At 40.9% G+C, this 22,853-nt stretch overlaps 1 protein-coding gene and 1 long non-coding RNA gene across 4 annotated transcripts in view; one reads left to right on the top strand and one right to left on the bottom strand.

Annotated features, from left to right (window-relative positions):
* Nucleotides 1-21,109, bottom strand: part of nsmce2 (NSE2 (MMS21) homolog, SMC5-SMC6 complex SUMO ligase) — a 29,237-nt gene extending 8,128 nt beyond the window's left edge. The window contains exons 1-4 of one of the 3 annotated variants that reach the window (XM_015358068.2): nt 21,038-21,109; nt 19,264-19,398; nt 18,123-18,229; nt 14,119-14,275 (exon numbers count right to left, since the gene is read on the bottom strand). In XM_015358068.2, coding sequence (XP_015213554.2) covers nt 14,119-14,275; nt 18,123-18,229; nt 19,264-19,378 — 379 coding nt within the window. In that variant the 5' untranslated portion in view covers nt 19,379-19,398; nt 21,038-21,109. The other 2 variants (XM_015358070.2, XM_015358069.2) reach the window with 2 other exon arrangements.
* LOC107078703 (uncharacterized) lies at nt 12,603-19,094 on the top strand. The gene is made up of 3 exons (XR_011190615.1): nt 12,603-12,649; nt 14,834-14,998; nt 18,557-19,094. It is a non-coding gene; the product is annotated as an uncharacterized lncRNA (long non-coding RNA).
* Nucleotides 21,110-22,853: the final 1,744 nt, after the last annotated feature.

Here is a 22,853-nt window from a genome sequence, read left to right as displayed (position 1 = left end):
CCACTATTTAAATAAAAAACAGACCCAAGGGAGCATTAAAGGTGTGTTAACACAAAAGCCAAATGTCTTACATTACGGACATAAATATTTTAGTTACATTCCTGACATTTCACTAATATCAGTAAATATTTATCAGACAAAAATCAGTGAAGTCTGAATGCTGAACAGACAGTAACCTAGATTATACCTCTGCATTGTTTTTTTTTTAGTAAGATTGAAGGCGTCTGCTTGTAAATACACGTACCAAAGTATAGGAACCAAAAAAGCCACACGTTTTGAGTTTCTCTTTTAAAAAGGACCACAGACAGAACTTTCTCCTCTATTGTTCCAGGTGGAACTAAACCGTTTTTCTTGTCCTGTTCTGCTCTTGAAACATTCAGGGCTTTTTTTTCAGTGCAGCAATGCCTCACTTAACACTGAGGATGTGTTCCAGAGGAAATACCAACATGGGATTCAGTGCTAACAGAAGTGTTTATAGCATGGGCTTAACTGGGATGCAACTGGGTGCTCTGTTTCTTACATATAAATGACGTATGTAGGTGTATGTACAAGATCCCTGTGGTAACGCTTCTCACATCTCCTGCTTAAAACCGCAAAAGCCAGAAGAATCTTGGGGTCCTGCTTTCACAGTCTGTATTTGTACTTCAAATGAGAATGACCCCTTCCCGAGGCCAAGTCACTGATGTTATTATATTTGTTGGTAAAAAGACAGAGAGAAGCAAAATGTAACTTGCACAGCCTGCAGGTAACTGTCACATGTCAAAACACCTGTCTTTCAGATTGTGCAATACTTTTCAAAAGAATATTTTGCTGCTATCCACTCCAGACGAAACCAAGGACTCAAATGTTATTTTATGGCCAAATTACCTATCTGGTATGAATGCAATGCACGGATCATAATTACCAAGTTAAAGATTCACAGGCACCATCAGTGCTAGATGCTACATCTTATATTTAAAGCTTTCATCTCAATACTTATGTAATTTCATCCGGCATTACTTAACTTGGGATATAAAATAATCCTTGAATATTTAAGTGAGCCACAGCATGTTTGTACCTGACATCCAAAACAAGTAGAAGTGCTTGTTGACTCATTTAATGTGTGGTCTTTCACAAAAAACTGGAAACATTTTCACAAAGTCATGCAAACTATTTCTCTCCAGCAAGGATTGCATAGGAGCTGTATTCAACCAAAGCGAAAAGCTGCTGTTATGTTATCAATAGTCAATACAAGGCGAGAACAATGTGCTTTTCTTCTGTTCTTCTCTAGCTAAATCAGTCACATTTAACTCCTCACAAATCTACAACCAGGCCACCCACCTCCCAGGTTACACAGATTACAGAAAAGTCAAGAGAAAACACACATAAATCAACTCCAAGCTTTAATTTTAGCTGAAAAAAATGCAGTGCACCCGGTCTAAAACACTTACTTCCTAAAAGCAAGGTGGCAATGACCTCCTTTTTCAGAGGTGAAAACAGCAATGGAGAGACTTCTCAGCTTCCTTCAAAATATTGACACAGGGAGCCATGTGAGCAGAGGGCTTTACAACAAGCAGCACGTTGCACAACGGACACACGCAGTACCGGCTCTGTGTCCCAGCTTATCCAGCATCCCCTGTTTCTAATAACACCCCATGTCATGCTTTGATCGAGTGATAAGAGTTTTGTAACACCGGCTCCTCTGCGTTATCATCCTGCTTGCTCTCCCTGCCATTTGCAGTGTTTGCTTTAGTTGACACACATTTTCCATTCCAGTGAAACTCCGGCTACGGTACTTCTCCGAACTGGACAGGCTTACATCATTTCACCTTTAGCCCCTCCTCTTTCCGATTTCTTGAATGTCAAGCCGAATGGGCTTCGGCCAATGAGAGCTGCCAATCAACGTCAAGCACAAAGCAGTGTGTATTGCCCTGCGTGCGATAGTCTTATAGACACGTTTTAGATCACTTCATCTAGTTCTCAAGCCCCCTTGCTAGCTCAGATATACAGTCTCCTCTGAAACACACCAAGAACACCTCCTGTAGAGCTGAGAGCAGCGAGAGACAAAGTCAAAGCGTAGCTCATTTGGATATTGTTTTCATGCTGGGAGTCCCAAAAGGGACAGCTAACATCAAATACATTTTGTTATTTGTCTGCTCTAATTTAATAATTTCCATATAAAGAATGTGAACTACACACAACCTGGGCAGCCAGTCACTGGTGTCCTTTCATAAGCAAAAGGGGGAATTTGGAGACGAAGTGGATGAATGCCTATTGTACTTTTTCACCACACAGTCATTTTTTACAGGAGGAACTGGGAAGTGTGCATATTGCATTGATAACACTATGCACAAGTCAGTGTGGAGAAAAGATTCAAAGTAATCTGTCTATTCAATTCATAAGTAAAGTAACCAACCTTAGAGGAGGGTGTTGGGCTCATTAACCTCGGTTGCTTATTGATTCTAGGGTCTCCCTCAGCCATTTCTTGAAGGAAGCCTGAGTAACCGCCTCAGCATCATCACTGGTTCCTCAAAACTAAGACACATTTTTAAAAGCACGGAACTGTGCAGCAGTAATTAAGTTAAAAAGTGTAGAGATTTGCTTTACTCTTGTTGCCCTATTCTTCCTTCATCTCACAAAAAACAGAAAAGCTGGGTAAATACTAGTCCTTTTATCTCATATGCACAGATGGAGATGTGAGTAACCTTTATATAGTATGTCAACACCAAAACTAAAGCATAATACTCCCATTTTTACTCTTGAAGTAGAACTCTAATTATTTACAAGGTGTCTAATGTGAAAGCCCTTTAAAGGAACACATTTCAATGAATTCAGTGCCATTTTCTTGAGATGAGAAGAACTAAGCTTGCTCAAACAATAGTTCTCTTTAACCACAGACTGTTGCATGGCAAAAGACCTCACCTACTGAGCCATTGGGCACACTGTGGTTTTGTGGTAACAGAAAGGTTTTCTGTGCTGCAGCCTAGCCTTTCTGGTATAATGATTATTTTTTCTTCTTTGATATTGTTTACTTATTAAAATAGTGTACATAACCCACATAATCTTCAGGTTTCAAAAAGGATAGATGAGGTTTGTGAATCTCCAAGCAAAGAACCTTACACATTCCAGCACTCAATCATAAACAGCTGCTGTAGGCAATGCACATTCCTCAGTCTGGACCTCACAGGCCCTCCTGAAAAGCCTTGTAAGCTTTAATGTACTGTAAGTGAGACAGATATTAAACACTTTATTAACAATGTTACTGTATTAATCAATCGTTTTTTTTAACCTTCATTAAGAATAATTCAGAAAACATCACATTAAGCACCATGAAAAGCCACCAAAACATCCTTTAAAATGACCTGCAGGAAACACAAACTTAAAAGGGAAAAAAAAAATACTTTTTTTCTAGATAAGGTCTTAAACCTAAACGAGGTCATAAAATGAGATCACAGTGCAGTACTTTAGGAAGACTCAAAGGGGTTGGAGAGATTTGTGTTTCTCGAAAAGGAATTATATAATAAATTAACTATATTTTAAATTGGTGACTTAACATTATGTAGTTCATTAAAAGGATACTGAATTCAGAGAAACTGAGTGTGTTCATTTCTGTTTATTGTTCATTCAAGGTAAAAGTGTAAAAACTACAAGCTTTTTCTATTTAGAAATACTTCTGGCATATTTATCCGGAATAAAACATAAAATAACCTTTCTGAAAAAAGTTGTCTTGTGACCCCACTTTCAGAGAAACAGCTATCAGGAACTAAATGCATAACCTTTCTCCTGCCACTCCACTTCCATTCTAAGAAGGCCAATACTCATGTTTGTATATTGCAAGCGTGCCAATTGCACAATTTTGGTGTTGTCCAAACTGTACTCACACAAGCTGTTGTAAATATTGGTACAAAGATGAACAGACAGATTTGGAAAAAAACAGACATCACAGTTTTAAAGCCTGCATACACAAGAACAGCTTTATTCCTGTTCCTAATAAGCTGCCTTAACAAGTTGATTTTAATAAATGTCACAGTACAGTGGCTGCCTTTTAAGTGATTACAAAGGCAGTCTGACAACATGACTTCAGTCGCCTGATAGTTTCAGATTCCCAGGCTGTGCCCAACAGAGTTTCAGTGTTATTCTGCACAAAGAAACCCGAATGCAAAAGTGACTTTTGTGAAATGAAAACCAAAAGGCCAGCAATGAATCTGCCACCCTCGGTTCTCAAAACATCGTCCGAATTCGAAAGATTTCCAGGGAGACTAGGAAAAAAAATTCCTTCTGGGAAATGCTTCTGTAACGTGTCGTTGTAGATCTGCCGGCAGCTTCCACATTTAAAATAAGAAGTTGCAGAGTCTGAAACTGGCTTAATCTTAAGTATCTCCGCAAAAAAACCTGCACCAACACGCGTGAGAGCTGGTCTTAACAGCACCCCCAGGTGTAATGCTTTTGTCAATCGCGTGCAGCAGTCTAAAAACAGGAACTGAGAGAACTATAAATCAAAATACTCTCATTCACCATTACACAGACTACTGGTCCCCAAGCATTTTGCATTGAAAGCCATCTTAGAGTAGGTATTGTGAAACTTTAAACAGTGGCACATTTTGTTTAATGAACTAACCACAGGGGTATTGAGAAAGTCTTGTGCAATCAAACTGCTCAGCTAATTATTATGAGATCAAATAGTAGTATCCATAGTAACTATGCTTTGTTTTTCCAAAACAAATGCTCTATCTCTTTCATGTATCTCCATGACACAATAATTATGAAGGTTTATGACAACGTAACCATAATGGTTTGAAAGCCACGCAGTTATGATTGATCTGAAATTCAGATACAACATTCAAATGAGAATACTGTAATTCCACACCTACATGTAGTATAGGATTTCTCGATTTTGCTTCAACTATTAGCATGAAAGATTAAAAAGACTGCAGCTTTTTTCTTAGAAGGTTTACTCCTTCACTAAGGACAACAGATTTTGACACTCACTTTCTTGGCAACCTTAAGCACAAGATTGATTGACATGACATCGACATGGGATATCACCAACAGTGATATTTAAAATTTAAAATCTATAATGTCAACTGTGATGCCCCAGTGGAATGCAGCTTCTGGAGTTGTGCATGAAAAGACGTCAACCCGACAGGTGTCCTCTCGGGATCAAGATCCGTGGGTGGGAAATTCAAACTACTAGCAATGACACTTCATTGTCCATCGGAGCAGTGGATCTTTGTAAACATGCTCACTTTGCCAGTGAACTGAAGACACTGCTGTTTGTTCATCCTTGCTCCTGTATAGAATATCCTTGAATTTCATCCAAACCCTTTGATGCCTGCGGTAGATCTGAATTCACTGCACTGATCACACTATTCAAGAGGCCCACTCTGTTGGCTTTGTAGAATAACTGCAAAGCCAGTTAACCACAGTTAAACTCAAAAGTCATACATTTAGTTTCTTACAAAACATCCTTCATGAAGAACTGGTTCTGTAGTCCCAGATTGTGGTACATCTGTCCTGAGCTGCTACTCCTTTGCCTTTTCTGCCCTAACCTATTTTTGCTTTGTACTTGGCCTGGGCCCAGATCAATATTCTGGAAGATAAAATTCATAAGCCACAAGCATGACAGCTAGACACTAGACCAAATCCTCCGCCTATCAAACAAACAGGCCTGCTAGCCTTCCAACTATTTTAATCACTTTCAAGCTCAGCAAGCGTGAATGTGCTCTTGCTCCCAGTACTAACAAATGAGCACCCTGGGACGTGCTGGTGCTCTCCCAGTTTCTGCTTGCGGTCCTGTCTGTGTCATTTCTTGCCCAGAGCAAGGATCGGCAGAGATTGATGAGTCGGCCACATGTGATCAGAAATCTGAGTTCCCTTTTATTGTTCAGGATTGCAAAAGAAAAATTAATCAATCTTGTGTCTTGACACTGCTATAAAAACCTTAAATAAAGGACTTCCATTAAAATATCGTAACACATATATTTGTAATATATGTTATGTATATTTAATATACAAATAAAAAATTATCTAAGCAGTATCACATATTTATATCTAATACCTTAGTAGCAATATTTAAAAACTTTGCATTAAATGTATGTACAAGAGAAACAAAAAATGATTCCAAGGACGTATTATAAAATGAATTTAAAACCATTATAATAAATGCTGATACCATGATGCTGGTAAAGAAAGCACAGGTGCTGCATGAAAGCTGAATAAAAATATTTTTGAATTATCGAATATATAATAATTTCAGAAACACCAACAAGAGCCGGTAAAGAGCTGCAAAGGGACTTAAAAATGCAAATTATTCTTATATTAGCTATAATCCCACACATCAGCTGGACATCCAGTATGTGCATGAACTGCACCAAAAACTGTGGAAAGCATTTACAGTATGGCTTTATGAACTACATGTGTGGTCAAAAATAGTTGGCTGTGCTTTGTGTTACATAAACCACATGGGATTTTCCCAATTAATATCCTGTCCTTTGGCAGCAATAAAGCCTCCCTCTGTCATAATACAGCGCTCAAATATAATTAGTCCGCCCCTGGAGACACGTAGTCACAGGTTCAGATTTTTATGAGCTATGAGAAGGGGGAATAATGTTCTTGAAAATCTTGCAATTCACGAAGAGGCAATGTGGAAAGGTACAGCACCTCAGAGCCGATTCTGTTAAGCGGCGAGCTCTGCATACTGGAGCCCCTGCAGCTCAAGTCAATGTACACTGCACTCCTGGGAAGAGCTACAGTGCAGCCCCAAAGCCTTCCTCACGGGTCTGTTCTAACATGCTTTAAGAACACAACAGGGCTCCACTCCGATTCTACTCCAAAAGTGCCCAACGCCTCATATTTCATTTGATAGAAAAAGGAAGACAATCAGGTCACCTGCCTTTGATACACATTTAACTCCGTGCACACTGCTCGTTATTACAGAGTTCTGTACGGTGTCCTGTGGTTTCTGCTGAGACTGGAGTTCTTCATGTGGAGTATTTCAGCACAGCCATCCATTTGCAGAAGCACAGACCGAGTAGCAGGTATGAGAGCAGCACAATACTCTGAAGCACGCAAGCACTGTGTCCTGACTCCCCTCCCTCCACTGCCATCTAAACAATAATTACAAAGACCTTCACTTTCAATCTATTCAAAACTCGGCTGCCCTGTGCAAACACCATTAACATTTCAGGTCCTCAGAAACAAGGCCTGCGTGGCAAGATCTTTCTGAATTCTTGTGACTGTGCAAACGGGGACTGCTTTTGAGTGGTTTCTTTGCAGGCACAAATTTACCAAGTTGATTTTTTTTAGAATGAAAGCACAATTTCCATAGCCTTTTCATAAGATGTGATCAATTGAGGACTAGGTCTTTCCTAGAGCTGATCAGAACCTCGGTGATACTCACATGCAGACAAAGAAATATAATTAGAATTGTTAATATATGAATTACTGTAATATATGAATTTGCTGAGAGCCCAGTGGCTGTTCTCAGTGTCTCTTTATAAGTTAAAGTGAATAAATTCCTGCATATTCAATAGGAGCTCAAACCTTTATGTAATTTATACTGAAACAATTACTTGGAAGGCTGTGAACCGTCTTTTGTATTTTTAATAGAAGAGCATGCTCATTCCTGCATTAATTACTGAATTTAATTAATTTGAAGTTCTGATGTATCAATAATTATAAAAACATTGAGAACATTAGAAACGTTCCAAAAGGGAAGAGACCGTAGGTCTCCAGCTAGCTTGTTGGGATTTCAGTAGAAAGTTGATCCTAAAATCTCTTTTGTTTAATGTTTGAAGAAATCAGAGTATCAGTTTCAACACCATGACTGGACAGTTATAGCCACACTCCTATAACCATCTCTGTAAAGAAGTGCCTCATGTCATCAGTTTTTAAAATATTTTGTGTAGTTCCCACATGTTTCATCTGCTTCAATTTTCATGATGGTTCTGATGAAGTCCATAAGGTTAACTTTACCAGTGCCTTGGAGGACTCCACCTGGATCGGTGTACCAACATATCTGGTATTCTTTTCTGCTCCAGACCAAAAACATCCAATTCTTTCAGCATACCAGACTGGGACACGTCTTAGAGCCTGAGAGCCTGTTTGTTCTCTGGACTGACTCCACGTCACTCTTAACTAGCAGGCCTCCTGTAGTGGTTATCTAACAAATCAGAGCTACACTGAGCACTTCTACCATTCAACACGGAAATGACCATTCAGGTTACTTTTAACGTCTCCTCGCGCGGAATTCTCCTTTTGCAACATAGCCCAGCCTATGCAACTGACAGAAAGCTAAAGACTCCTTTAACTGAAGCTGTTGGACAAGTGAAAGCGTTGCTGCAACAACAGATGGCAGTTCAGTCGGTCGCCTTGATTCGTAATGTGCTCACAAACAAGGAAAACCTCCCAAGAGACGGCTTCACCCAAGATTTAGATAAGCTGTTGAGCAACACTCTCTGCCGTGACCTGCTTTCAGCTGTGGAATGTGACAATCACTGAGCAGCCATCTGCCTCCACCATCACACAAGGGCACACCAGACCACGGTGCAAAACTATCTGGGACTTATCTCCCTCTCTCTCTCTCTCTCTGTTTTTTTTTTCTAAATTGGCTCTGAATATTTCTTCTATGAATATGCCCTGTGGTAACACTGCGTGACGGTGAGGGGTGACAGTCGGAGCACGCTGCACACAGCTTATGGTGGTCAAGAGAGCCTTTGAAAAGCCACAGCCCTCCCGCCCTGGCTCGCGCAGAGGCTGAGATCGGCCAGTCCCCCTCGGGCTTGCGCCCCAGGTTCCAGAAAAAACCCAACTGGAATCATTCGGCGGCGATCGTCTTCCTGCTGCTGGAAAAGATCCCGATGCCAAAACGAGAAACGCGCCCGGCATGTCAGCGGAGCGGTAAAAAGGAGGGGGAAGAGAGGGGCAATGAACAGCGTGGGGGACAACCATTTCTTTACGGGAGGAGCGAGCGAGTGAGCAAGGCACATAAAGAGGGTGTGTGGAAGCAATGAGTCCGGATCTGTGACTGGTGAGAGAGGAACTCACGAGGAACTGGGCGTGATCCGTCAAAAACAAAACAAACCTAAAGAAACGACATCAGCTGTGTGACTCTGATGTCATCGGACACAAGTCTGATGTATTCTATATCTCCTATAGCTGTGCCTTAATGACATCAGCAGAAACACCAAACCCAGTTTTGGCAGGCTTGCCAGCAGGTGGTTTGCAGGGTAGAGCAAAGGCAGCTGATTTACACGCTGAAGCTCAGCAGGTGTGAGCCTGGTCAGTACCTGGATGGGAGACCTCCTGGGAAAGATAAGGTTGCTGCTGGAAGAGGCGTTAGTGGGGCCAGCAGGGGGCGCTAACCCTGCGGCTAATGTGGGTCCTGATGGCCCAGTGTAGTGACGGGGACACTATACTGTAAACAGGCGCCGTCCTTCGGATGAGACCGAGGTCCTGACTCTCTGTGGTCATTAAAAATCCCAGGGTGTTTCTCGAAAAGAGTAGGGGTGTAACCCGGCGTCCTGGCCAAATTTCCCATCGGCCTTTATAATCATGGCCTCCTAACAATCCCCCTCTGTGAATTGGCTTCATTACTCTGCTCTCCTCCCCACTGATAGCTGATGTGTGGTGAGCGTTCTGGCGCACTATGGCTGCCGTCGCATCATCCAGGTGGATGCAGCACATTGGTGGTGGTGGAGGGGAGACCCCACTAGTCCAGAAAAGCGCTATATAAGTGTAAGCAATTATTATTATTATAATTATTATTATTATAGCTGATCAGGGTTCTGGACTTATAACTGGAGGGTTGTGGGTTCAAATTCTAGGTGGGACACTACTGTTGTACCCTTGATTAAGGCAACTCGCCTGAATTGTTACAGTAATATACCCAGCAGTTTAAATGGGTGCAACGTTCAGGTGCTTTGCATAGAAGTGTCAGTAAATTAGGAAGTTCAGAGAAGTAGTGTGGCAGCAGTCTAGATTTTGTATTTACTGGGCCCGGTCATGGGATCACATCCCAGAGGGCAGCACTGCTGTCGTACATTTGAGCAGAATACTTTACACAAAACCAGCACCTTAAAAAAACAGAACTGTGATCTCTGTTGCAGCTGGAGAAAGCTTGCCAGCGCAATGCGTTTTGCGAAATGTGAATTAAAATAATTTTGACTCCAGTTTAACAGTTATGGTTCTTTACAACTTTAGAAGGTATCAAGCATGCAAATGTTTCAGTCCATGAGTTTTCATTGCTGCATTTGTCAATATGAAACCCGCCGTCCGTTCGACTGTGTGTATGTGAGGTTCAGGTCTCTTTTTTTAAACAGGAAAAAAAAACAAAACAGAAAAGTCAAGGTCCCTCAACAAAACAATGTGATTGTTCTTGCACAAGAGAAATCCCAAGAATGAAATGGGATTCAGAGTTCCTAGAAACAAGCAGCTGCATCTGCTAGCTCTTTCAATGTCAAGCTGAAATCTCTTACCAGTACTCGCAGTTAATGACTCACACTCTGAGTCACACTCCAGCTATTTTTGCTTTTTAAAGTGCTGCCAGGCACTTTGTTAATATTCAACGCACTGTAAATTTAGCAGCTCATGAAAACACTGGTTTCCATGGAAGTCCAGATGAGCAGCCCAGATTGTAAAGAAGCCAGATGCCTCTATGGCCAGACTAAAGCAGGAATCTGTTTTCTTTTCCAGTGCACGATGTATAATAAAACACAGAATAACAATCAAATGCAATCAGAGCCTCATGGGTCCTCATTCACAAATCTGTCTTTGTTTAAACGACTAGACAAATGTGCATAAAAGCCGGAATAAATAATTTCTCTGGGTTGCAAAGCACTATATTGGTAAATTGTTGAATTTATCTGAAAAGATAGCATCACAATAGCATCTTTATCCTTATGGGGATACAAAACCTCAAACTGATGCATTTCTTACCCTTGCAGGGCAGTTTAAAGAAGTACCCATCAGATCAATAGTGTTGGACATAAGAGGCTTAAAAGCTGACTCTTGTGATGCGGGCTTCTTATACAGCAGCACTGTTTCAGCCTACTGCCGAGAGAAACGGAGGCTCAAACCTGTCAGAAAAGATACAACCCAGCTCATGATTTCAACTGCTATGCCAGATGAACCTGGAGAATCTAAAGTCCTTTGCTTCACTGCACTGAAGAATGGGAGAGGATGCTGGAAGGCAGATAATGATTTAAAAGTGAAAGACAAAAAAAGAGGACAGTGATCATTTTTTTCCTCTCCCATGTTTTTGTTAGAAATGGGTGTTGAGGCATCCATACAGGGCTGCCCCCCCATGGCAGGCTGTGCGAACTGCAGCCGGAAAGGAAAGCTATTCCTGGGCACAGAGCTTCAGTTTCCAATATTTAAGTGCGGTACTGTAAATCCTTCATCCTTAACCCCAAAAAGGGATTCTTCCCAAATTTTCTTGCTCTATGCTGTGTGAGGGCCTGTAAACTAATAACAACCGTGACTGAAGTCAACCTGAAAATAATTTTGAGTATGTTATTTGTATCCACACCGACCCCACCTCTTGTCATATGAGTAATAAAACAGGATCACAGGGATGGAAAAAAATCTCACTGAACACTTAAGGAGCTTAAAATGTAAAGGGTTGACCTCCAATTCCCGGTTCCTACAAAAAAACTCTTAAGAAGCAATTTCTATGACTATCTTAACCTTTTTTTAACTAGCAAAGCTCAATGCAGCACAAGCAGAGCAAAGTAAAGAAATAAACTAACACGGGCACTCGCGCTTGGCCAACACATGCTTTTCTTTTAGAGGGAGAAGGACAAGGACTCTGTTTAATTCGTGATTGTAACTGCCAATAAAACGCTGACACCACAAATGTCCTTCCCCTGAAAAATTCTTAAAAACAGTCTATGGGATTAAATATGCTCAACTAATCTCAAAACATGGCACTGGATATCGAAAAAAAAGTCTAAGGTAGTAATCACACTACCTTAGCAAGAAATAATAGCTCGGTCTGCAAAGGTGTGAGTCTGGTCAGTACCTGGCTGGGAGACCTCCTGGGAAAAACTAAGGTTGCTGCTGGAAGAGGTGTTAGTGGGGCCAGCAGGGGGCGCTCATCCTGTGGTCTATGTGGGTATAATGGCCCAGTATAGTGACAGGGACACTATACTGTAAACAGGCGCCATCCTTCGGATGAGATGGAAAATCGAGGTCCTGACTCTCTGTGGTCATTAAAAATCCCAGGGCGTGTCTCGAAAAGAGTAGGGGTGTACCCCGGTGTCCTGGCCAAATTTCCCATTGCCCCTTACCAATCATGGCCTCCTAATAATCCCCCTCTATGAATTGGCTACATTACTCTGCTCTCCTCCCCACTGAGAGCTGATGTGTGGTGAGCGTTCTGGCGCACTATGGCTGCCGTCACATCATCCAGGTGGGGCTGCACATTGGTGGTGGTGGAGGGGAGTCCTCATTACCTGTAAAGTGCTTTGAGTGGAGTGTCCAGAAAAAGCGCTATATAAGTGTAAGCAATTATTATTATTATTATCTCACTTTAAAACTCTTTCGCTGCCTTCTACAGTAGGGTCTCAACAGCTGCAAATTTAAACATTCTCTTATCTGTGACAGGGTCTTGCATGGAAGAAGAGCAGAGAGGGCCTGATAAAAGACTCGGATCATGAGACGAATCTAGCTGGTGAGTACCCAGTACCCAGCAGCTGCATCTCCACATCTCTTGTTTGCACATTGTATCGAATGCCCCTGGTTCTGTGTCAGCAGCAGGAAGAGCGAAAAGCTGGTGATAGGTACTGACTCCCTTGTCCTTATCGTGGGGAATGCTAGTCACAGTGCCGGGACATAGCTGAGAACACAGACAGAGGAAGTGCAGGCATCCACTGGACGCAGAGGAGGGATTCATGTAATTTATATTACTGATTACTATAAGTCTGCAATTACTGTTTGTTTGTTGATCAGTGTTATTTTAATTACCTTAAGCCAATGCATGAGTACTTCAATTATCATATAAAGGAGGGTTGCTTATGTGTTTTATCCATACATACCGTACACTGTAGTAGATTATGCAATGGTATAGAGGTGGACTGGACATGGTTCTAAGCGAATCAGGCTGTTTGTGACAGCTCTCTGCACTCAGATCCTATTGTATTTCACAAGTGACAGCAGGAAGGTAAGGGTTTCCCACGGTTGCATACAGGCCAGGCCGGCCACCTGGCCAAACAGATGCATAAATCACAGACAAAATGTACACAGTAATTCATAATGAAATGCCCTTTCATAGCAATACACCACAAGATCAATTGTCAGCCAGGTGCTGCATCGTTACGTAATTCAACAGCTCTCAAGTCTCACGCATTGGGACCGACACTCACGGACTCGCGCCTTGGTCTGAAAGTCTTTCATGGATCTGCATCAGGTCTAGGTTGATGAACCAAACACGAACCAATGAATGTCCGATTTTGAAATTGTTTTAGAGTCTCACAATTCTTTTAATTAACCAATGTCATTCTTGAATAAAAGAGAACATCGAGACAAACAGTATGCAATTATAATTTTCGACGGCAAATGTCACGCATTGGGTTTCTGGACCCTTAAGAGCTACGTTGTCAAGATGCAGAAAAAAGAACGCAGGGTTTCCACGCTGCTTAATCATCAGGTCACAGACAAATACTGCGCCCTCCGTCGCTTGCCACTTAATTTTCACAGTGGAAAAAAAACGTATTGCCTCACTGAGCACAATACAATAAACAGCGCCCCAATAGCTGCAAGAACCCAACAATGGCTTGATGCATACAAAAAATAGCAAATAGCAACTCGTTTCAAGCACATAGCTCTTCCTCTACCAGCATCAAAGATAGCCTACATCTTTGATGAATCCCATATAATCAAACTAGTTTTGTGGTCAAAAAACCTCTTCAGGTTAATATTGTTTAGTTACAGTAATAAGATCACCAGTTAATTGGCAAGCAGTAATCTAGCAGTTAAGGGACAGGGGCCTATCTTAGGGGGTTGAGATTACTATCCGGCTGAAGCTTTTTCCAGAGGGAAACCCTGAAGGGTATAGCCTATTTCTCCGCAGTTACAACAGCTCGCCTTCCCAGGCTGCACCTCCACACACGTCAGGACAGTACTCCCGAGTCGGAACCTTACCTACTGTCACCTTGCTACGTTTCAGAGTCTCTTTCAGCTGGACCACCTTCTTGTGCTTGTGTAGCTGCGAGTCCTTGGCAGCAGCCTGGAGGTCAGTAAACCTTTGATTTACGAGGCCCATCAATTTAGACAAGCCCTCAGGGTCATCCTGCCTCACCTGTGAGATCGAAAAGAGTGGGGGGGAGTCTCAAAAGCTGAAGAAAGCAGTGGCAACGGTCATTCCTATTGGGAAAACCACCTCAGCACTACAGTTATTCCCCGACTAACACAAGTTCTATAAAATTATCTTGAAAGCGGCATTAGTCTTAAGATGATTTATTCTTAAGACATTATGGAAATATGGAGTGGATTCTTTCCACCCACAACTCAGAATCAACAAATTTGGACATTTTACTACTTTATTATGACCAGATTTTGGTTAATGCTTTTAGTTTTTGCCTCTTTTTGTTTGTTATGCTTGAACATCACCTTTTCACTTTTTTCAGCGAAGAAAATAATCACAACTAAAATAACGATGAGAAATGAATGAAGAAATAATGATAATTTCAAGGAGTGTGGACACGAGAGTGGGGAGAGTAAATGGGTTATACAATAGGAGGAAACAATGGCTAACCTCATACGTGTTTTTATGATAACCATTTTAGGTTTTAACCAATTTGAATACTTTCATACATTAGTTTTGTACATTAACTTTGCATTTCTATGAATGTTTCAGATTCACTGCACTCAAGATGGTAGCAAGGACAATATCGAAAAGTCTACTTAAAGTTAACTGAACAGATTTCTTCAGAACAGCGAAACACAACCTAGAGGGCACACATGGAAATTACGTGGACCTGCATTTAAAACGGAGAACATGAGGCCCTTTTTTTCCCCCAAGGTTTGTGTGAGTAAGAAAAAACCTACTTATCCATGAGGTTGAATCCGGTACCTTTGCTTCCGTTAAGAGATGAGATGCTTGGATCTCTTACCTAGTTATTACCACATGGGTTAGTTGGGCTGATTGGCCTTCTCTTGTTTGCTACAATTCTTCTATTCTTCTGATATCACATATTCATTCATTGTTTTCCTACAGCTTGGTCATGTTGATTGGGCTCTAAGCTTATTGCTGTTTTTTTTGTCCTGTTACCATCTCCACTCCTGTTCATTACCCTGCCTTCGTCAATCATTTTGGTTTCATGGCCTCGAAAGCTGTGCAGTCAAGTCACCATGCTTCTTCTACAATGATCGACAAAAATCATGACAAACCTAGTGCGTTAGTAGGACAACAGCACAGCTTCTAACCCGAGTGCCTTAGTTGTTGCTCAGCACCGAGTGTGTTAGTCAGTGTCTACCCCTGCTTCTGAAATTGTGTTAAATCAGGTACATTAGATAGTGCCTTAGAGCCCCTGGCAATTAGCATAAGTAATCATCCGAGCATTACAGGTATTAAGGTTGCCAAAACAGAAACCTGTATGCTATATGCTTATGATGTAGCTAAGGTTCCTAAGACCCTAAGTTAATGTTTAAACTTAACTACTCCGTAATGATCTTAAAGATAAAATAAAATATCAAGAGTTGGAGGACTGTCTTCGAGCACATAAATGTTATAAAGATGATTTTACTGCCCAGATTATATGTGTTCCAGAATTTGCCTCGTGTTCCTTACTGAATTTTTTTTTAAGACTGTAGACTCAATTATTACATCATTGCTCTGGAACTATAAGATGCCACTTATTTCTAAAGATCATTTTAAAAATCTGCCTTTTGACATTATTACTGCACTGCAGGTGCAAGGGTCATGACATATTAGCAAGCTGGCTTTCCCCAAAAGTCTAGTATAGACAGAAATACAGCTGTGTGGTTAGACTTTGAAGAACAAGTCCACACTAAAACCTCTGTCGCTGCTCTGCTTTTTTCTGTAAAATTGAATCAAAATAGCACAAGTGTTATCGTGAGGAACAACATGGGAATACTAGATTGGACTAGAAATTAGATAAACCTTTAGTTTAAGTCACATCCATGCCATAACAAAATGAAGTGTTTACATAATGGAAGGAAAAAGGACTGATTACTTGATAAGATTTGTATATAGATTATAATTTGCATCATTTAGTAAATTATAAGTTTCATCTTATGCAATGGCCTATCAAATGTAGATATTTAATTCACAGTATGTGTTTTTTTTTACAAGCCCACTGAGGTGTCTGTTAATCACCTGAAAGATGAATGGTGCAAGGAACTGAATATTTAAATTTCCACTGTGGTTTGAGAAGAGTCTGAGCAATGCTCTATTAAGGCAAGGTCATACATCGACTTCATTATGCTAAAACTGAACTGAACAAGGCACGTCCTTTATGTGAAAGCTGCAGGTGTTCTGATGGCGCACTAAAACACATCGTCTGGCTGTGTTCCAAGTTGCAGAAATTATGTGTAGAAATACTGCAGATCCTGAATTAACCATTTGGTTGTTCAGAGCCAACATTCAGACGTGTAGAACAATCAGCACTGACGTTCGGAATGATTGGGGCATAAGAAATGTTCTTTAAGAATTTAAATATGGCATTGTACCCTGTTTCAAGAGCGGGCTCAATCAGATGATCTTGAATGAGGTGACTGAGAGGATTTTTGTTCTGCAGAAAAAGCACTCTGGAGTGATTCCTTAGGGCATGGGAGTCCTTTCTTAAATACTTTCAAAAACACTGAGCTTTGTACATATCCTAGCAGGTTTTATACATCCGATTCTTTTGTGATTACTTACATCACAGAGTCTAACTTTATTCTTATCTCAACAAAAAAAAGTTAAAAGGCTTAAGCAAGTTTGTGCTTTTGTTCAGTTCATTGTCTGGCTCTTTTTTTTTGTTTGAATTGTTTCTTAGTTTTTGTTTGTGTTTGATTTGTTAAAATGTTCAGAAACCTTCTTAAATAAAATTCTTTAAAACAGAGGTGCCTTAGTGGGGGAATAGTCCTACTTCCAAAAACCCATTAAACCGAATCTGCTTGTCAAAACTGTGTTAGTTGGGGAATACCTGTAGTTCACTCAACAGGAGAACAGAATGTGCACACACTCTACCTCTAAGGAAAATATATAAAAAAAAAACTTGCCTTGGAATTTGCTTTCCACTTCTATGTTTACAATACCGGCTTTTTTAAATTGTGCCACCGCAACAGCATTCGAACGGACGTAAATGACAGATTTCATATACACGAGCACGAAAAAGTAGGAAATCTGTTTCTTATCAAGATGATCTTTCAGTGTTAGTTTAGAAGGAAAGGGAAAGCATTATGGATTTATACTGAAGGATCTATCACTTTACCACAAACATAAACTGGGATTTTGTGTAGCTGAACTCTAGGCTCCCACAAAGTGACGTCCACTGACCATCCAAAGCGGTTTATCTCCACCCTTCATTCTATCGTGGTTAACGACACTGCCCTGTGCCTGTCCTGTTCTCATAACATCACGGGTATCAGTTCTCTGTTTGTACAGGAACTGTGGGAAACGAGAGCAGCTTGAGAGTGTGTGAGTCACGGATGGAGAATCTGTCTGACTCACACAAACACTGCGCAGATGAGTCATTGCTGGCCATTCAAGTCTTTTTGACAGACAAACTATTACAAACACAAAGCCAACATTCTATACCTTGGGTGCGTATGGCAGTGCTTAATGAAAGCTGTTCGGTCAACATTTTAATGGGTGGCCCATTGAACTTTTTCTTTAGTGAATCCAGATAATAATCTGAGCAAGATAAGGTTTGTTAATCAGTTGTTAAGCTCGGAAAATACAGGTCCAGCAAAGGTCTGTTATGGGAAGGAATCAGGACATGCGGGGCAGGCAATGTGGTTTCAAAGTCTCACTGTCAGTTTTAAGGTGGACTGGGCAGGCGCGGTCTAAAAGGAAATGCAACTTCACAAGCTGGGCAGGCAAAATAACTAGAAACCTTGGTATGCATCTGACGCCCCAAGACAAATGCAGGCAACAAAACTGCTACCAGGAGAGAAAGGTCTTTTCCCTCTTGTCCTACCTGTGAGGTCACTTCTTCCACTGCTGCTACAAAATAGTTGATCTCTCTCTCCATTCTTGCACAGTTCAGCATCATTTGCTCCAGCTTCTTGAAATCTTCCTCGCTGCCTGTAATTTAGAGGAGCTGTGAGCGCCAGCCTTTTTTTCCCCCCCGTTTTGGGAACTGGAGGGTCGGCACTGCAACTACACGTCCACAAAGACAAACCTCATATCAAGCATTCAGAAAGGGTGAAAAAAAACAACAAAAAGACAGGCAAATTTGGAAATGGAGGTTATAAACCTAATCATGACAGAGATAATACAGTACCATCTTAGCTATCGACTACCATCTGCATATATTCATGAATATATACGAATGTATTCATTAATATTAACAAACTGAGTTGCTCAGAGGTTTGAGGATCCCGGGACTTGTTTCCTCTGTCTCTCTCACAGATTTTGAGCAGTCCTCAGGCCCGAGACCTGCTGGAAACCTGTACGACAGGTCTGCCCCGACACACACCGTCACCCTCATCGTGACGTCAGTACTGCAGGCATCATGAAAGGACCAGCGAAGGAACATGAATGAACTGCGGAGCTGTGACATACAGAGGCCCTTCTCAGCCTAAAGGGTGGCTGGGGTGTGGAACAAGTTAACCAGCCATGTGGTTGTGGTTTAAGGTGACACCCTGGCTTCTTTCAAGAAATGGCTGTATGAGATCCTTGGATTAATTAGCTACTGACTACCAAATGGGCCAAATGGCCCTTAATGTTTTTACTCCCACGCCGCTCTCAGAGGTCCAACACGTCATGTGGCAGGGGTTCCCAGCCACATAATGTGCTGCATAGAGAGGATATGTGTACAATGATGTCCACCTATATTTTCAATGAAAATTAAGTATTTAGTCATTCAATATATTTTGGAATCCTCTGTTGAATATATATATATGAAAGACATATTTGTCTTGACAGCGTCAACTATGTTACTAACCTTTCTGCAAAATGAACTGGTGTTTATCCCAACATTTTAACGGCAGTGTGCATGTATGCATAAGCACATACATACATTTGGATGCATATTTACACGAATACATGCAGTCAACCAATTCTAAACTGATTCTGTTTGTCTGCCGCGGCCTGCCAGATCATATAAAAGTATTCACCTCCGTTCTCTTGTAAATCCAGGGCCACATTAGTCACAATGTCCATGCCTATACTGATGTCAGGCTGGCAGGTCTTCAGGGAGGTCAGGTTTGATTTCACCACGTTCAGCGACATTGCTGCACGGCTCTCTGAAACTGCAGCAGGAACCAAAGCAGAAAAATAAAAGCACCTGTCCTTTTAAAGCCTCTTGCACAACTGCTTCGAACAAATTGCGTGACGCACGAAGAAAAAAAGGTATGAATATAAGCATAAAACCTTACCCTCATTATTCTGGGAGAAGAAAAAATGCTCTGGAGCACTTCCACAAATTGTTAATCTATACAGTACAAGTGCCTTGCAAAAGTACTTAGTTCCTTGCACAGTTTTCGGTGCTTTTAAATCTTGTAGTCCTGACACTCTGAAGTAATAATTAATATTTGGCATATTTACATTTTACTACACACATTCAAAGCAAAAAGAGTACACAAATAGTAATTGGAAGCAAAAACTGAAAAGTCACAATTGCATAAGTATTCAAATCTTCTGTTTTTGCAAACTTTAATTGAGGTGCACAGAGTTACCATAAGGAGATCAGTGGAGTGTTCTCTGTCTGTCTGCCATAATAGTTTATTTTCAAGAAAAGACTTGAGAACTGTCTACAAGTGATCCCCAAGCAACAGGACAGAACTTGAGCAAATCCGCTTTTAGAAATGTGCACGAATGGCTGCCCAAGGGGTGTCCACTCAATATTGAGCTCCTGGGTCTGAATACTTGTGCAATCAACACATTTCAGCCTTGTCTCTGGGTGTTGCTAACATTTACTGAAATGTACCAACCCACAGTCTTCAGCGGGAGCATTTTGAACAGGTATGGATCGATATTTTTAAAACAAAACGTGTATGCAAATCTTTGTAAATTCCCAAGACCGGACAGTACAGCCTAAACAAACTATTTCAAACAACAGTAATTTAGCAACTTAGTGCAAGAATTGCAGCTTCACAGATGAGCACCTTGCACGGCTTCTGATGATGACTCTCACGGCTAAACTGACCCCGAGTTGATCAGAACACTGAATTAACACTGGTCACGAGTCTTCAGTAAAATATCAGCGCGCCTGCTACAAACACTTCACTTTATGAATCTGTTGTATATATGACTCATTTTTTATGCATTATAAAGCACAACCTTTAATCTTGGTTTTCATTTTAAGATTACAGTGCCATAGTACATCCTTGAGAAAGCTCAATGTGCATCAACAACGTGACAATGAAATGACAGCTAATTCTACATAATCCGAAAGTTATTGCACTAAATTAGACAAGGTACTAACAACGATACTACAGTGCTTTATGGAAATCTGATTACTAACCCCAAATCCCTTGAATGTGACTATATTATATTAATGTGATTATATATTTTTCACAGAAAGCTTAAGAAATCGCCGCGTAAACCCTGACTCTAAAATCGAATGAAATGGAAGTAAGCCACTACAAACAGTTTTCAGTGGTTTGGGCTTAAATTTATATTTGGCAAGATTTTAATTACGATACTTTCCTAATTATAACTGGCGTGTGAAGATCATTTATTCACTAAGCTTAGATACACCAATGAGACGAGCAATTACCTCGTCAGATGGATTGTTTATATTTTGCGGCTATAATACAAACCTGAGTTGACCGGCAATACTTGCTACCACAAACGAAATAAATGTTATTGTATAATCACCTTCATGCTTAAACACTGTAAGAACTACAGCAGAAACAATGTTTAAGAAAAAAAGACACCTTCACAAACCTGAAACTTTGAAACCAACCCGCAAATCACGCTTCCTGGTGTTGACTTCTGGGACATGTAGTTATTTTCTTGCCTTCTGGACTGGAAGCCACGACGATACAAACTACGTATCCCATGGGGCAACGCTCCTTAGCTCAAAGGAAACACGTAAGAGCTGCGACCTTCGGTAGGGAGAGTTAGGTTTTAGTGCCACCGCCTGTTAAAATAAGGGACCAACAGGCTATATCACAGGCTTATACTAACAGGCTTCGTGTAAACAAACCCTAAATTAACCCAAAGTGTGTTAGATGTGCCTATACATATGTCTTTTTAGGGATTATAATCTATAGACTGTTTAAAATTAATTTTTATACTGTAAAATGAGAGGAATATAAAAAATACCACAAAGATAAAATTATCATGTCAATTATAGTGGTTTATTACAGATGCTGAACATAAAAAAGACCCTTATTAGCTGTTTCCTTTAGGATTACGGAGAGTTACGGGATTCAGTCGGATACACGGTTATTTTCAGTTCTAAATTTCTATACCATTAAATTTCAACATGTCCTTGGTGTCCATGTTTGGTTATTAATAATAATAACGACAATAATAATTATTATTATCATTGCTATTATTAACTTCCTCCATAGTGCGCACAGTACACTCACCACACAAAAGCTATCGGTGGGAACGAGAAAGAGTGATGAAGCCAATTCTTAGATGGAGATTATTAATGTAATGTAATGTTTCTTTATTAGCCCTATACAATTTCTTGCATTAGGAATTCGTCTTTTCGCAGACCCCACCTTTTCTCCATGGAGACACAGACACACAGACAGGGAGAGAGAAGCTAGGGGTCAGAGCGCAGGGTCTGCCATTGTACGGCGCCCCTGGAGCAGTTAGGGTTAAGGGCCTTGCTCAGTGGCCACCGCTCCGCCCTATTAGGAGGACAGACACCAGAGCAACACCCTTGGATTAATGACCACTGGGAGGGAGAACCTCAGTGTTACATCTCACCCGAAGGACAGCACCTTTTTTTGCAGTATAGCGTCCCCGTCGCTATACTGAGGCATTCGGACCCACGCAGACTGCAGGGTGAGCGCCCCCTACTGGCCCCACTAACAGCTCTTCCAGCAGCAACGTTGGCTTTTCCAGGTCTCCCATTCAGCTCACACCTGCTGAGCTTCAGTGGGGCTTCCAGTTGTGAGTTGCAGGGTGATATTGCAGCTGGCTGATGGTTTGGTTGATACTTACCAGAAGTTTTAATTGAATCAAAGCAGAAATGTGCTATGTTTTCTACAGACACGGAATACCACTAATTTACACAGATAAAACTAGAGTTGGATGCAGTATGTAAGATTTTTTGTAATGTTTGTAAATGAGAACTCTTTTTTGGTATGGAATATCAACAGTATACGTGTATAGCCAACACGATTTAAGAACAAATTCAGTGCCTGAAGGATGAGGTTTTGTCGTAAACTTTCCAAAGTATTAAAATAAGTAGTGCTGTGGGTCACTAAAGAAACAGACATAAAGAAGAAGTGTACTGTACTTTAGTTTTTTACTGTAGTACTGTAGTTATTTAATCACTATCACCAGTGACCACTACAATACTCTGTGTGATTTGCCACAGGGCACTGATATCAATCACAATTTTCAGACTCCCCCACATCGAAATACCTCTGTGTTGCCACTGGGTGGAAAATATTTTTTTTTACACCAGACAGTACATAACCAATGAAAATTAAGTAATTTGTTGAAAATGTTATGGTCCAAAACTAAACTTAATCTTAATGTAACTGAAATGCCATGCGTCATATAAAAGTCTTGTATG

Source organism: Lepisosteus oculatus, chromosome 10 (assembly GCF_040954835.1).
Source record: "Lepisosteus oculatus isolate fLepOcu1 chromosome 10, fLepOcu1.hap2, whole genome shotgun sequence".
In the NCBI taxonomy this organism is placed as follows: domain Eukaryota; kingdom Metazoa; phylum Chordata; class Actinopteri; order Semionotiformes; family Lepisosteidae; genus Lepisosteus; species Lepisosteus oculatus.
Note: the sequence above shows the minus strand (reverse complement) of the source record. Positions and strands in the feature narration are given on the sequence as shown.